We start from the raw sequence: 16,566 nt of genomic DNA, 5'->3' as shown, positions 1-16,566 counted from the left end.
TTAATGCCACTTCTAATGGTGAATCCTTTCCAGAAGGTTTTCAATTTACTTTGCCCAGATCCATCAGAGGAATCACTATCTATGGCATCTGTAGTCTTAAAGGATAGATTTCTTAAATATTGTCACAAGACTTGAAAAATGAAATTATTCCTTGACCCATGGGCAGCAGAATGGATGTTGTGTTAGCAGGTTTTGAAAATGACACTAACCATGTGGTCCATCTCCATCAGAGTTCTTGGGGGCCAGGCGCATTGTCAATGAGCAATAATATTTTGAAAGGCATCTCTTTTCTGAGTAGTAGGTCTCAGCAGTGGACTTAAAATATTCAGTAAACCATGTTGTAAACAGATGTGCTGTCATCCAGTCTTTGCTGTTCCATTTATAGAGCACCGGTAGAGTAGATTTAGTGTGATTCTTTTTTTTTTTTTTCAACGTTTTTTTATTTATTTTTGGGACAGAGAGAGACAGAGCATGAACGGGGGAGGGGCAGAGAGAGAGGGAGACACAGAATCGGAAACAGGCTCCAGGCTCCGAGCCATCAGCCCAGAGCCTGACGCGGGGCTCGAACTCACGGACCGCGAGATCGTGACCTGGCTGAAGTCGGACGCTTAACCGACTGCGCCACCCAGGCGCCCCAGATTTAGTGTGATTCTTAAAGGGCCCTGGGATTCTCAGAATGGTAAATGAGCATTGGCTTCAGCTTAAAATCACCAGCTTCCTTAGCCCCTAACAAGAGAATCAGCCTGTCCATTGAAGCTTTGAAGCCAGGCATTGACTTCTCCTCTTTAGCTATGAAAGTTCTAGATGGCATCTTTCAGTAGAAGGCTGTTTTGTCTACATTGAAAATCTTTTGTTTAGTGTAGCCACCTTCATTAATTATCTTAGGTAGATCTTCTGGATAACTTTCTGCAGCTTCTACATCAGCACCTGTTGTTTCACCTTGAACTGTTATGTTATGAAGATGGTGTCTTTCCTTAAACCTCAAGAACCAACCACTGCTAGCTTCCAGCTTTTCTTCTGCAGCTTCCTCACCTCTTGTATCCCTCATGGAACTGAAGAAAGTTAGGGCCTTGCACTAGATTAGGCTTTGACTTAAGGGAATGTTGTGGTTGGTTTGATCTTCTATCCAGACCACTAGAACATTCTCCATATCAGCAATAAGTCTGTTTTGCTTTCTTATCATTCTTATGTTCACTGGAGTAGCACTTTTAATTTATTTTAAGAACTTTTCCTTTGCAACTGGAAGGTATTATGCTGACTGAAATAAGTCAGTCAGAGAAGGACAGTTATCATATGTTTTCACTCATGTGGATCTTGAGAAACTGAACAGACCATGGGGGAAGGGAAGGAGGAAAAATAGATACAAACAGAGAGAGGGGGAGGCAAACCACAAGAGATTATTAAATACAGAGAACAAACTAAGGGTGGATGGGGGGGCAGGAAGGGGAGAGGGAAAATGAGTGATGGACATTGAGTAGGGCACTTGTTGGGATGAGTACTGGGTATTGTATGTAAGCCAATTTGACAGTCAGTTACATAAGAAAATTTAAACAAAGAACTTTTCCTTTGCGTTCACAACTTGGCTAACTGTGTGGCATAAGAGACCTACCTTTTGGCCTGTCTTGGCTTTTGAAATGCCTTCATCATTAAGCTTAATGATTTCTTTTGAAATGATTTTGAAGCTTTTGATTTAAAGGAGAGATGTGTGACTCTTCTTTCACTTGAACACTTAGATGCCATTGCAGAGTTATTAATTGGCCTGATTTCAAAATTGCTGTGTCTCAGGGAATAAGGAGGCCTAAGGCAAGAAAGAGAGATGGGGAAATGGCTGGTTGGGGGAGCAGTCAGAATACATGCAACATTTATGACATCTCAAGAAACCACTTTCTTTGCTCATCCATAAGAAGCAACTTCCCATCCATTCAAGTTCATGGTGCCCCCAAACCATTATAATAGTAACGTCAAGCAGCACTGATCACAGATCACCATAATCAATATAATAATATTGAAAAACTTTGAAATATTGTGCAAAGTACCAAAATGTGACAGATACATGAAGTGAGCAAATGGTGTAGGAAAAATGGTGCCAATGGACTTGCTCAATATAGTGTTGCCACAAATCTTCAATTTGTTAAAAACACAATATCTGCAAAGTGTAATAAAGTGGCGTGCCCCTAAAATGAGTTATGCCTGTGTGTAGAAATGAAATTGATTTTGATCATGCCCTTGTATCCTGTGAACTTACCAAATGTACTTAATAGTTCCAGTAGTGTATTCTGTAGATTCTTTAGATTTTCTGCATCTATGATCATATCATCTGTGGATAAAATCTTATCTGTGTGACTCATCTCTGTGCTTTTATTATTATAACAAAAACAAAACACTTGGTTCCCATAAACTGCATCGCTTTATCAAATTCCAAGGTATTTCAAAACTTAAAATAGGTATCTGAGACTTAATGTGTCAAACGTTTCTTAGATATGCTGCTTAGCACATTGGATTGTAACTTTTTCTATCTCTCCCACCTGACCACTATCTCCATATACATTAATAATCTTTGTATCCGCACAGCCTAAAAGTGCCTTACACTCAAAACTTTAATGAATATTTATTGAGTGAGGTACTAATATGATTAAGGCCTATTTAGAGTGGCTTCAGCTATATTCTAAAGAATTTGATAAGAAGTTGGTCTTTTTTGGCCCCAACATTTTTATTTAAATTGTATTATCTATTGGCATCATCCTCTGATTAACTTTGCTATCATCCATTAGGTGGAAATTCCTGAATTTCATTTTCAAATCCCCTTTAAAACTTGTTTTAACAATGATATAGTTATGACCCATGTGGCAATCATTGGACTCATTAAAACTTCGCACATTTTGCTCATTTGAAAGTAATGTTTGGCATCATTTTTGTCATTCTTCATCTGAATATTTTGGTTGGGAAATAACAGTTATTTACATGTTCTTGGAACCAGTAGCTTTTTTGACACAGACATTTCTAAAGTGTCAGTGTTAATGAACTAGCAACACAGGATCTCTGCCTCCACTGCTGCCAGAGGGTTTAGAGCAGGCAAGGAACAGATGGTCCTTCCAGCTCTTAGCTTAATTTCATCTGGTTCAAAGCCAGCTTTCTAAAATTAACTATGACTAAAGCCAAGAGGGCTTTAAAAAAAGGCTTTTGGTGGGCTTATACTAGAAGGCCACCAGATGGATCTATTCTTCCATGAAAGAAGAGAATTTCTGCTGTGGGATGGCCATTCTAACCTGTAACCAGTGTATCTGGTTTTCCCGAGCTGGTGAAGTCCCAGTAACATCATCATGTCTCAATTCCCTAAACCTCTTTTTCTTGCTACAGGAAGTGAAATTTTTTAATTTAGGGTTCTCTTGTCCAAATGTTTCTAAGAATCCCCAGAAGTGCCTCTATGTGACCAAGTATACATACTGATTGTCCCTTATTGGTGCTAGTGCTGGTGCTGACCTGTCACTTCATATCCTCAGAGCAGACAGATATGCAGAGGTGCTCTCTACCCTCATAGTGAAGATGAAAGTGAAGTAAGAAGGAGAAGGCTTCCTTTTGGTGTTACATTCTCTTAGTGACAGAGGTGTCCCAAATCAAGTTTATTTGGGTCTTCAGGTGTTACAACAATTAGTGATAAGACTGAATTTTGTTAGTTTTTATTAGCTTTTTTTTCATTTCAGTATAGTTGATACATAATGTTACATTCATTTCAGGTGGATAACTTAGTGATTTGACAAGTTTATACATTATGATGTGTTTACCACAAATATAGCTACCATCTGTGTAGTTACATCGCTATTATAATGTCATTGACTACATTCCTTGTGCTTTGACTATTACTTCTGTGACGTATTTATTCTATAACTGGAACCCTGCATCTTCTACTCTCCTTCTTCCATTTTGCCCATTCCCTCTGGCAACCATCAGTTTGTTCTCTGTATTTATAGGTCTGATTCTGCTTATTGTTTGTTTTATTAGATTTTAGTGTAAGGAATTTCAGATTTGGGGGTGGAGATGAAGGGCATTCATTTTTTACCAAAATATACACCAAATACTTAATGTATAGATAAATCTCCCAAAGCTACATCTTTCCTAACCGTCGTTAATGACTTCCTAGTATGCCATTGAAAGGTAATATTGCAATTTACTTAACTGTTCTCCAAGTATTAGCCCTATAAATTGTTTCTTAGTTCTTGCTATTATCTTCAGTGTTTCAGTGAATATCGTTAGATATTAAGACTTGCCATATTTAAAATTATTTCCTTGAGGTAGATTCTCAGGACTAGAATGTGGGAATAAAGGGGTATATAAATATTTTTGTACTTCTGGGGAGAGAGTATCTAATGCTAGAAAGCAGACCCATTCAGAAGGAAAATAACTTCCCAGTTACTAGAATATAATTGGTATCACTGTCCTCTAATATTTAAGAACATGAAAAACAGGACAAGTATCAGAAGTTTATTTAGTGGACAAATTAACAGACTAGAGGAAATATTATTGGCTTGTGGAGAGTTTAAATCAGACTATGGTATATAGGCCACACTATTCTCTTACTTCCAGACCCAGCATTGATATACTTTGGGAGCTCAGGTTATTGCTAAAAATAAAGAACACATCTCAAGACTTCCATTTTTCTGGGAGGGAGAGTTCATTGACTTGTGCTAGATGAGTCTCTGTCATGTGGTTACTTCCAGTATCCACCAGCTGAGGAACAAAGTGTCAGAGGAGCATGATATTCTCAAGAAGAAGGAGATGGACTCAGGGCCCAAAGCATCCCATGGGTATGGAGGTCGGTTTGGGGTGGAGAGAGACCGAATGGACAAGGTGAGTTGAAAGAAAGATGTTTGCTTAAAGATAAAAAATTGATTCGTTTGTTGGTATTGTAGTTTAAAACTTATTCAAAGTACAGTATTAATTTGGGCTTTAAAATAGAATGTCCACATACTATTTGTATCATTTTTTTCCTGATTTCAACACATAAATATAGATGGTAGAAAATGTGGTCCAAGAATTTAAAAAGGCTAGCCTGTGGTAGACCCAGCCATGCTGTAACTCCTAGACTGAGGAGACAGGGTCACAATTAGAGAAGGGAAGAATATGTCTTAAAATCATTTACTGTTTTCAAATGTTTGTATAGAATGTTGATATTGCAACTTCTTATTATTTTCTTTACTGTGTATTTAGTGTTCTTTGCCTATATATATATTATATCTTACATGATATGTGCATGGGAAAAATATTGATGTGAATTTATTCATTAGATTCCATCAAATACAAATATTTTCCTTTATCCATTAGCTACCACTAAACTATGGTTAAAAATGCTTGTGTCTTATTTCTTTATTTTTTTAATTTAAAAAAAAATTTTTTTAATGTTTATTTTTGAGACAGAGAGAGACAGAGCATGAATGGGGGAGGGTCAGAGAGAGAGGGAGACACAGAATCTGAAGCAGGCTCCAGGCTCTGAGCTGTCAGCACAGAGCCCGACACGGGGCTTGAACTCACAGACCGTGAGATCATGACCTGAGCCGAAGTCGGACGCTTAACCGACTGAGCCACCCAGGCGCCCCAAAAATGCTTGTGTTTTAAATCATAGTTTCCATTGACTTTGCTAATCTCAAAGATAGAGATATATTCCTGTAACAACAACAACAACAACAAAGATTTTATCTCTAAGGAGGAAAAAATAATTCAATGAAAAGCCTTTAGTGCACCCTCAAGAAGTGTTTTGTTTTGTCATTGTGTAAAGTGCAATGTAGACATTGTATTCTCCACAAAATTCCTAGGAAAAAAACTAAAATAGATAAGCATTCATGCATTCTTAAATTCACAAGCAAAGTTGACCTACACAGACCTAAGAATACTGTAAAATGAGTTCCTAGGAGCTCACATACGGCAATGCTTCACATCAATCTCTGTATTGATGTTTGTCCCAGCATGAGATTCAAAATACAGGAGAAAGGAAAGGCTTTCTAATTTCTTCTTATTTGGGACTCTGCATTATTTGGTTTGAAGTACTAGTCAGTTCCCAGATTATTAAAATAGCCATATCTAAATATTAGAAGAGATAAACCTTTTAAAACCAAATAGAAAATAAAACAATAGATGGAATAAAAAGTGAAGGGGCATAGAAAATTTATATGCCCTCTTGGACTACTTACAGTATTGTCTACCAACCCCCTTTGGTGCAGAGTCAGTCACTGTTAAATATCAGGGCTCAGTTGGCACTTCTGAAATGTGATGGTCACACAGAAACTATAATCCAGAACAGAAGCACTTGGCTGTTTTAATGAAATGTGCAATGTTGGCTATGGTATAAAGTTAGTCCCCTTTGATCTCTCTTTATTAACTACTTAATTCTATTTTGACCCATAAATCCCTTGTTTTTACCTTTCTTTTTGTTTCTGGCTTAACCACTGTTCTGCCTACCTCGAATCTATCCTGATGGTTCCAGCCCATCCTACAGGAGTTTCCTAAGTGATGGGTTCCTAATGGTATTAAAGAAGACTCAGGATGTGTGAGCCTCTAGAAAAAGCAACCTTGCTCTCTCCAGTCATATACTCCTTACATGATACACTGGTGGAGGCTATGAGACAGACCCAGAATGGAATTTCTGGTATTCTTAAATCCCAAACCACGTCTGTATCATTTTAATTTTTACAGTCATTTTTGTCTTTCACTCATTCCATCTGATTTCTTAGAGTGCTGTGGGCCATGAATATGTTGCTGAGGTGGAGAAGCACTCTTCTCAGACTGATGCTGCCAGAGGCTTTGGAGGCAAATATGGAGTTGAGAAGGACAGGGCAGACAAGGTAAGTATCTCCCTGTGCCACCCAGCTCAAATCCTGTGGGATTTACCAGCACTCACTGTTGAATGTGGGTCTATGCTTCTCCTATGGAAAGATGGCAGTGGCCTCAGGAGGGTCCATCATGAGGATAGCTCCCATAATCTTCTTCAGCAAGTTCCTTTGTGCCACTTTTGGAGGCCACATGCTGAGCTCAATAGTGTTAATATAAATGATACAAAGATTCTGAAACTCTGTTTTGATAAGGAATCAAACATTGATAAGGAAGTCAAACCATTGATTTCCTCATTGTCTTGAAGAAAGACAAGGGAAATTCCAAAGCTCCACTTTTGTTCAAGCATCAAAACCTTATCATTATGCCTTTCAGGAGAATGTGGGAGTCAGCTTAAGTATTATGACCACAGGAGCAAACTATCAAGTAAAACAGCTAATTAGGGTTATAATGTTTTTAGAAGGTAAAGGTTACTTTTCACATGATGTAGCACCAAAACCCTGAAGCCCAGAGGTTTTAAAGACTCCTTTGTGGGAAAAAAAAAAGAAAAAAAAAAGAAAAAGCACAGTAGGATGGAATTTCCCTTCTATCTTGTCTTTTCCTGATCACTCCTTGTTCTTTGTTTCATCTTCTGCCTCCTGAGTCACAAATTGAATTACCTAAATAGTCATTATGTCATGTAAACCAAGAAACAATACATAGTAATGGCTCTTGAGATGCAAAATCTAGTCTTGCTTAGAAGACCTATAGGTACTGAGCCAGATGGGGATGTAGCTATGAGTGATGTTAGGTATTGGCCAACATATCCAGTCCTAGAGCAGCAAAGATCCAGGTTCTCCTAGTTGCCTCTCATCCCATCAAAACACATCTCTGGGTGTCGGCTGCCATTTAGGGAAAGAGAAGAGAGGCACAGTACAATCAATTAGGAATAGGATAATATCTCTTACATGTGCATAGTGCTTTATAGTTTACAAGGCACATTCCTAACTATTATCTCATTTTAATATCGTGAGAGTTAGGAAGAAAAGCACTAATTTACTGAGTGACACAATGCAAACACTTTACATACCTTGACCCACTTATTACTTACACTGGTCCCAAATAAAGAGGGATCATTTCTCCATTTCATACTTGAGGTTAGTAAGGAGGTTTACCTAGTTTCATTTCATATTTGAGGAGACTGAGGCTCAGTAATGTTAAAGGACATGCATAAAGTTAAACAACTAAAAATAGGGCAAGTGGGGTTGGGGGTTGAATCAAGAGCTGATGAGCCCATAACGCTCATGTTCATTGCTCTGTAGCACACTGCTGCTCCACCAGCCTGTCAGGTCGGGGTGTCATCTGTTTCTAGGTCAAACCCTCATTCTCAGCCCTAAGCTCCTATAAACTAACCTCTGGCCTGAGCTGGGGGGAGGTATGTGAGGGAGAGGGAAAACTGTCAGCTCCAGTTCTAATCAATCCTCTCTCCTTTTCTCTGTAGTCGGCAGTTGGCTTTGATTACAAAGGAGAAGTGGAGAAGCATGCATCTCAGAAAGGCAAGGACCCTGTGCTTCAACCTTTGCAACCCAATTGACCTATTCAGCTCAGACTTCACCTCCCAATAGCTGTCATCAACTCCCTTTAGTTCCATGACCCAGTTCCCCACTATTGTATTTATTTTTAAATCCAAGCATGTACTTGCTTCTTTCTTCTTTATCTCTTCCTATGAGATTGTTTAGTCCCCTTTTCCATCTGGATTGAAAATAAGGTATTCTATTCCTTTATTTTAGGAAGGTATCCCTAAGTTTTAACTCTCATTTTTTACTTAAGTTTAAAATTAATCACTATCTCATCCTGAGTAACAAAGAAAATGTAGAATAATTTAATTGCATTCCTTCTACATCCTACATTCTTTGTACCAACTGGCCAATTGTTGCCCAGTGTAAGGATTCCATGTGTTTTTAAACCCTACAAAAATGAATCACTATTATTATTTAGTGAATGCTTATTTATTTTTTATTTATTTTTTAATTTTTTAATGTTTATTTACTTTTGAGAGAGAGAAACAAGAGTGTGAGTGGAGAGGGACACAGAGAGAGGGAGACACAGAATCCAAAGCAGGCTCCAGGTTCTGAGCTCTCAGCACAGAGCCTGATGCGGGGCTCGAATTCACAAATTTCGAGATCATGACCTGAGCCAAAGTCGGACACTTAACTGACTGAGCTACCCAAGTGCCCCTAGTGAATGCTTATTTAAATTGTCCAACATATTTACCAACTTCCTAGCCCATTCCCGTTTATTATATTTCGCTGTTTCCTCATTGCTTTTATTTCCTTCTTACTAAAGTATATCCTTTGATAATTCTTTCAGTGAGAGCCTATGAAAGAACTCCCAGGTTTTGTCTGAAAAATATATTTTGCTCCATTTCTCATTGTAACTTTTCCTTCATCACTTTGAAGGTATTATTTCATCCTCCTTGGCATCTCTCTTGTGTACTCTAACCATCATTCCTTTGTGTCCCTATTTTTTCTGTGAGAGGTTTTCCTTTTTTTTTAATTTTTAATGTTTTTTTATTCTTGAGAGATAGAGACAGAGTGTGAGCAGTGGAGAGGCAGAAAGAGAAGGAGACACAGAATCTGAAGCAGGCTCCAGGCTCTGAGCTGTCAGCACAGAGCCCAATGCAGGGCTTGAACCCGTGGACTGCAAGACCATGACCTGGGCCAAAGTCAGATGTTTAACCGACTGAACCACCTAGGTGCCCTGAAAGGTTTTCTTTTTGTCTCTGATATTCTGAAATATCATTAGGATATATCTAAATGTTGGACTTATTTCTCTTTCCTGCATGAGACTATTGTTCCTCTTCAACCTGAGAAATAACTTCAATTATAGAAAATTCTCAGGTTGGTTTCCTTTGGATAGTGCCTCTCCTCTCCTTTATTCTTTCTTCTGGAACCCATATTAGATGCATACTGGAATTTTTCCTTCTCTTTTTAATGTCTCTCTCTCTCTCTCTCTCTCTCTCTCTCTCTTTCTTTAAAGCCTTTATATTTTTATTTATTTATTTACTTATTTATTTATTGTTTCAAGTTTTTATTTAAATTTGAGTTGGTTGACATAGAGTGTAATAATGGTTTCAGGAGTAGAATTTAGTGATTCATCACTTACATATAACAGTACTCATCACAAGTGCCCTGCTTAATAACTATCACCCATTCAACCCATCCTGCCACCAACACCCCTCCAGAGAACCTCAGTTTGCTCTCCATAGTTAAGAGTCTCTTATGATTTTCCTTCCTCTTTTTTTTCCTTCCCCTATGTTCATCTGTTTTGTTTCTTAAATTCCACATATGAGTGAAATCAAATGGTATTTATTTTTTTCTGACTGACCTATTTCACTTAGCATAATACTCTCTCTAGCTCCATCTACATTGTTACAAATGGCAAGATTTCATTCCTTTTGATGGCTGAGTAATATTCCAGTGTGTGTGTGTGTGTGTGTGTGTGTGTGTGTGTGTGTATACCACGTCTGCTTTGTCTATTCATTAGTTGATGGACACTTGGGCTCTTTCCATAATTTGGCTATTGTTGATAATGCTGCTATAAACATCTGGGGGCATGTGTTCCCATTGAATCTGTATTTCTGTATCCTTTGGGTAAATACCTCATAGTGCAATTGCTGGGTCAGAGGGTAGGTTTTTAACTTTTTGAGCAAGATACATACTGTTTTCCAGAGTGGCTGTACCAGTCTAGATTCCCAACAATAGTGCAAGAGGGTTCACCTTTCTCTCCATCCTTGCCAATACCTGTTGTTTCCTATGTTGTTAATTTTAGCCATTCTGACAGGTGTGAGATGGTATCCCATCATAGGCTTTGTATTTTTATTCATTTATTTTTAACTTTTTTAATGTTTATTTATTTTTGAGAGAGAGAAAGAGAGAGTGCATGAGCAGGAGAGGGCCAGAGAGAGGGAGACAGAGGATCCAAGGCAGGCTCTGACACAGTGAGTGCAGAGCCTGACATGGGGCTTCAACCCACGAACTGTGAGATCATGACCTGAGCTGAAATCCAGAGTCCAATGCTTAACTGGTTGAGCCACCCAGGTGCCCCTAGACTTTATATTTTTAGAGAAGTTTTAGACTTACAACAAAATTGAGAGGAAGACACAGAGATTTCCCATACACTCCTCCCTCATCACCCCCATACGTGTAGCCTCCTCCATTATTAACATCACTCACCACAGTGGTACATTTTTTACCAAGGATGAACCTACACTGACACATCAAAAATCACCCAAAGTCCATCCATAGTTTATCTTAGGGATTACTATTGGTATTGTACTTTCTATGGGTTTGGACAAAGTGTAGTAACATGTATGGGTACTTAAAGTTATATACTTCCCTCTAAACAAACTTTTGCTGCATTCCACATGTTCTGTGTGTTTTAATTTTTATTAAGCTAAAAATGTGTGTTCTAATTTCCCTTTTGATTTTTTCTTTGACCCATGGGTTATTTATAAATGTGATATTTATTTTCTAGGTATTAGAGAATTTTCTAATTTAACCCTATTGTGTTAAGAGAATATGATGTCTAATATTTCAACCTTTTTAATGTATTGCAACTTATTGTATAGGCAAGCATATAATCTATCTTGGTGAATTTTCTATGTGCATAAAAAATAGTATATTATGCAGTTTGGGGATATAATGTTCTGTAATTGTCAATTAGGTCTTGTTAGATGATAATGTTGCACCTTCTATAATTTTAGATTCTTTTTGTCTAAATATTCTATCAATTAATGTGACAGGAGTGTTAATATCTTCACCTAGGATCACAGATTTGTCTATTTCTTTCTGTTTCTCTCAGTTTTTGCTTACATATAAATCTGGATTCTGTTAATTGGTTATACCAACATACATATTCCTCATAAATGATGACTTGTTCTCTTGTTATTGTGTTATAGCTCTCTTATCTCTTATAATGCATTTTCTATTGAGGTCTACTCTGTCTCATATTCCTGCCATCTTTCCAATGCTTTTTCTTTCAGTGGTATATATTTTTCTAGACCAGCATGAAGTTAATTTCTCCTCTTAGAATTCCTGTGTAATATAAGTAGTGTATAACTGGAAATTTGCATTCTACACATTCAGGGTAAGCCTGGAGTTTCCAAGTCCCATAGGTAAAATTTCCCACTACCAAGTGCTGAACAAATGACAACCCCCTTCACCATTTCCCTGGAAAAATAAGTAGAATTTTTCTAGAACTCTTTTACAGAAGCAGGTAGAGTGTCATTTCTTGCTCCCCAGTCCCCTGTTCTTGTATAAGAACCCCTGACCCTAGATCCTAATCTCTAGACACTAAATTCGGGGCTTAAAACATCCTTGGGTTTTCTCAGTCCACTCATAAGTACTCTCATATCTACTGCTTTGATTCATCTCTTTGTTTCTGGAGACATGATTTTTTTTTTTTTCATTTGAGCTTCACTATTAAAAAAAAAAAACGATTGTTGTATTTTAGCAGATATTGCTAAGTGTTTATATAGGAGTAAGAACAGGCTACATTTCATATGTATTTGCCTTTTTTTTGCCTGAAAGTGTCTCTTTACATTCTCTATACTTTACCCTTCCTTGAAGAAGGGAGAAGATTGAAATGCTCTTCTCATCTTGAGACAGAAGTAAAGGTGAAGAGGAAAGGAGTGAACAATGTTGAATTACAGCTTCCAAAAGATGGCTTAGGACACTGTTTGTCTTTAATTCACTTAGATGCTGGCCCATCTTTCTTCCCAGGCCCCTATCCCCCCTGCACCCACTTAACCTGACTTCTCTCTTCCACAGTACCTTCCTTTGGGCTGAGTGGGCTCTCATGACTACTTCTTCCACCACAGATTACTCTCATGGCTTTGGAGGCCGTTATGGGATAGAGAAGGATAAACGGGACAAAGCAGCTCTGGGATATGACTACAAGGGAGAGACAGAGAAACATGAGTCCCAGAGAGGTGAGTTGGGATTGGAGAGGAGGGAGGTCACACAGTAGCCTAGAGCCCTCCTTCCTTCCTTGCTGGAAGCTGACACAGAGGACCCAGAGTACAGAGGTGCAGATGTGCAGTGGTGGTGTAAAGGGTAAGTGTATGTATGTGGGGTGGATGGGAAGAAACCAAGAGGATAGAGAGGAAAGAAGCAAGATTAGGAGCAGGACAGAAGAGGCCAAAGAGAAGGGGTCACTGAGCAAGAGAAAGAGAAACAGGCTGGGTGATGACAAGTGAGTGATTTGGCTTTGAGTCTCACAGGCCCCTGTGCCTCACAAAGACAGAGAGGTCTCTCTCCTCCCTGGGACATATAGGGGATGACTGGAGGAACCTCCTTATTTTTTTCCCATTTCCTCCCTATATTACTTCCTTTTCTGTCACTTCTCTCTTTTATCTTTCCCTCTTCATATCTATCTCCAATCCATTTTCTTTTAACTGTTTTTCTCCCTATCTTTTTGTTTCTCTTTCCATCCAGGCTTTTCTCTACCCTCTGATTCTCACTCTTCCTCATCCATCTCTGTTTTCCATATTCCTGTTGTCTGGTCTTTCTTCCATGACTCCCCTACCTATACATTCCCAGCATTTTAACTCCTCTTATGACTCTCAGACCTTTCTGTCCTGCAGATTATGCCAAGGGCTTTGGTGGTCAGTATGGAATCCAGAAGGACCGAGTGGATAAGGTAAAGCACCAGAACACCAGTGTCTTGAGAAAAAGTCCCTAAACTGCACTTGAAATGGATTGAGATAAGAGAAGCTAAGTGTCCTGAGCTGTTGTCCTACACTACCCATTGACTGCTTTCAGCATTTAATGAGCAAGTCTTCCAGAGCCTGAGCTTCAAATAAAGAGAATGGGGGGAGTCAGAGAAAGAGACAGAAACACAGATAAACTTCAGGGAAAGGTGATGTTTGAAATTTCATTGATTGCTAGACATTGCTTAATTCAATCTATAATCTATTTCTATTCCATGCACACCAGTTCCTCTTCATGCATTGGCTGGGCCCTGCTGCATTCTAGGCAACTGGACTTAGAGGTGTGAGGTTCTAGGTTCTCTGAGGTTTCAAAAAGGGGAGCTGAGCCCACCAGTTTAGAAATTCTTTACCCCTCTCTCTACCACAAAACAATGTAGGAATACCCTGTTTAACTATTAAGCACCAAATGGTTAGGGATACCTCCTATAGTGGCCCCAATACCCAATACTGACTTTGGGTTATCACCATTCCCTTCTCCTCCCTCCCTGCATACTGTTCTCTCTACAGAGTGCTGTTGGCTTCAATGAAATGGAGGCTCCAACTACAGCTTATAAAAAGACGACACCCATAGAGGCTGGTGAGTCTTAACAATTCCTTTTCTCTATTTTCCTCAACCACCTCTTCCTTCTCATTCTTTCTTATGCCTAGACTACCCTCTCCATGCCTTTAACTACTTAAACTAGCTGGGGTAGACTTGATCCTGCCTGTATATTCCCAAATTCTCTCTCCTAGAAAAACTGGATTAAGTGGGTAGAGAGATGGAGTGACATTAGGAAGGAACTGTGAGCAGAGAACATAGGAAGGGAGGGTTGGGGAGACATTTGGGAAGAATAAGAAGGATAAGAACTTGGGACTGGGAAGGAGAGAGTGGGTGGTGGCCAGAGGGCATACAGGTTTAAGGAATGTGGATAGGGAAGGATGCTGGTTAGGAAAACAAAGCTTATAATTTAGAAAGGACAAAAGTGTGAGATTGCATGGCTTGGCTATATGGAAATCTAGGCTTCAGGGCTATATTCTCTTCCTAAAACCCACTTGTTCCTCCATCAGTACCTCTTACCTTCTCTCCCATGAGTTCCCTCTCCATCTGCTTTCTGCCTGGATATTTAACCAATTCCTTCTCTTCCTTCAAGTGCCATCCCCACCATACCTGATCCAAGACAATCCTAATTCTTCTTGCCTGTGTCTGCAGCTTCTAGTGGTGCTCGTGGGTTGAAGGCGAAATTTGAGTCCATGGCTGAGGAGAAGAGGAAGCGGGAGGAAGAAGAAAAGGCACAGCAGATAGCCAGGCAGCAACAGGAGAGAAAGGCCCTGGTAAAGATGAGCCATGAGGCTAAGCGGCCAGTAGACACTGTGGGAGAGCCAGAGGTGCCAGCCCCATTGCCCAAGAAAATCTCTTCAGAGGTGAGTGCTTGGTCTTCTGGGGTTCACATCCAAGATTCCTTGCCCAAATAAAGTAAGGATTCCAAATCATTGGTAGAAAATAAGGCACAGGCCTCCCTGGTGTTAGGCAAAGTTGATAACTCCTGTCTCTATCTTCGGGAAGATTTCAGGCTGAGTGATTGGGCCTCATATATACCAAAATGTTAGAGGGGAAAAAAAATCAAGATTTATATAGACCAAGATTTGCATATTTGGCCATGCAGCCAGTCATTACTACAGGAACAAGAAGGAGCTATCACTTCAGGTTGGAGCCCATCTAGAAGGATGATTGATTTGGATTGGCAGAGACAGGAAGGGAAGTGTAAGAGAGAAGACAGAGGTTTACATACTTACAAGAGAGATGCTTCATTCTTCACAGGCCTGGCCTCCAGCAGGGACCTGTCCACCATCACAGCCTGGACCTGTGAGAACCAGTAGGGAACACCCAGTGCCCACCCTGCCCCTGAGGCAGAATCCCCCAGATGTGAGTAGAGCCCCAAAGATCCTCTATCCCTTCCCCATCTCCTCATGGGAGGAAAGGTGGGCCATATGAAGTGACCAACCACCCTGGTTTGTCTGGTACTGTCCTGGTCTTAGCACTGAAAACCTTGCATTCTGGGGGCTACCTAGTCCTGGAAAGATCAGGAGAGTTAGTCATCCTAGCCGTGGTGTTCTCAAAAATGTGTTTTGCTTCAATCTTTTCCTGGTCATTAGAGGAATCGGAGTTGCTTTCCATTTCCTTCTCTTCACACCTTCTATATTCCCCTCCTATCACCTCCTGGTAGATGTTTTGAGTGGGTAGGTATGGGAGGAAGTCAAGGAATAAAGATGGATGAAAGCCTGTGTTCCATAGGAGAGTCTATTAGGTAGAGGTGAAGACGAGGGTAGAATTGGTAGGATGGTGATGGGTGGGGTCTTAGTACCCCACCCATGGGTGGAAGTTGTTCTGATCCACACCCGTCCCTTCTCAGGATGAGGAGCCCCCAGCCCTGCCTCCCAGGACTCTGGAAGGCCTGCAGCTGGAGGAAGAGCCAGTGTATGAAGTAGAGCCTGAGCCTGAGCCTGAGCCTGAGCCTGAGCCTGAGCCTGAGCCTCAGCCCAAGTCTGAGCCTGAGCCTGAGACTGAGAATGACTATGAGGATATTGGAGACATGGACAGATGTGAGCAGGATGGTGAACCAGACGGGGACTATGAGGATGTACTCGAACCTGAGAATCCTTCTTTTGCCTCCACTATGGCTGGTGAGTGGGGGGTGGGGGGTGGGAGAAGCAGCTCCTGCATTGGGTCCAGTCCAGGGGAGGGCAAAAGGAAGAGGAATTCCCCCACTACCCAGAAGGACCTGTTTTCCTTCTCCATGTTGGTGAGACCATGTTTATATTTCTCTTCATGCAGAATCATCTGGCTACCCAGCTGGGGCTGGAGCAGGGATCTCAGCGATAGCCCTGTATGATTACCAAGGAGGTAGGTTTGGAGTGGCCTGAGGGGTCTGGTGCCTGGAGGCCCTTACTACAAGAGAGGGAGATGGCTTCTGAGGGTCAGGGGAGGACCCAGGATTAGCATCCAGAAGAATAGCACC

At 40.2% G+C, this 16,566-nt stretch overlaps 1 protein-coding gene across 1 annotated transcript in view; it reads left to right on the top strand.

Annotated features, from left to right (window-relative positions):
* The window catches only part of HCLS1 (hematopoietic cell-specific Lyn substrate 1), a 31,556-nt gene that overhangs the window by 8,715 nt on the left and 6,275 nt on the right, over nt 1–16,566 (top strand). The window contains exons 4-13 of the mRNA XM_049628254.1: nt 4,716–4,845; nt 6,723–6,833; nt 8,300–8,354; nt 12,680–12,790; nt 13,445–13,500; nt 14,078–14,147; nt 14,760–14,971; nt 15,369–15,473; nt 15,961–16,231; nt 16,383–16,451. Of these exons, the coding sequence (XP_049484211.1) occupies nt 4,716–4,845; nt 6,723–6,833; nt 8,300–8,354; nt 12,680–12,790; nt 13,445–13,500; nt 14,078–14,147; nt 14,760–14,971; nt 15,369–15,473; nt 15,961–16,231; nt 16,383–16,451 (1,190 nt within the window). The remainder of the gene's footprint in view (nt 1–4,715; nt 4,846–6,722; nt 6,834–8,299; nt 8,355–12,679; nt 12,791–13,444; nt 13,501–14,077; nt 14,148–14,759; nt 14,972–15,368; nt 15,474–15,960; nt 16,232–16,382; nt 16,452–16,566) is intronic.

Source organism: Panthera uncia, chromosome C2 (assembly GCF_023721935.1).
Source record: "Panthera uncia isolate 11264 chromosome C2, Puncia_PCG_1.0, whole genome shotgun sequence".
Classification (NCBI taxonomy): domain Eukaryota; kingdom Metazoa; phylum Chordata; class Mammalia; order Carnivora; family Felidae; genus Panthera; species Panthera uncia.
This window is presented reverse-complemented; position numbering and strand designations above follow the sequence as displayed.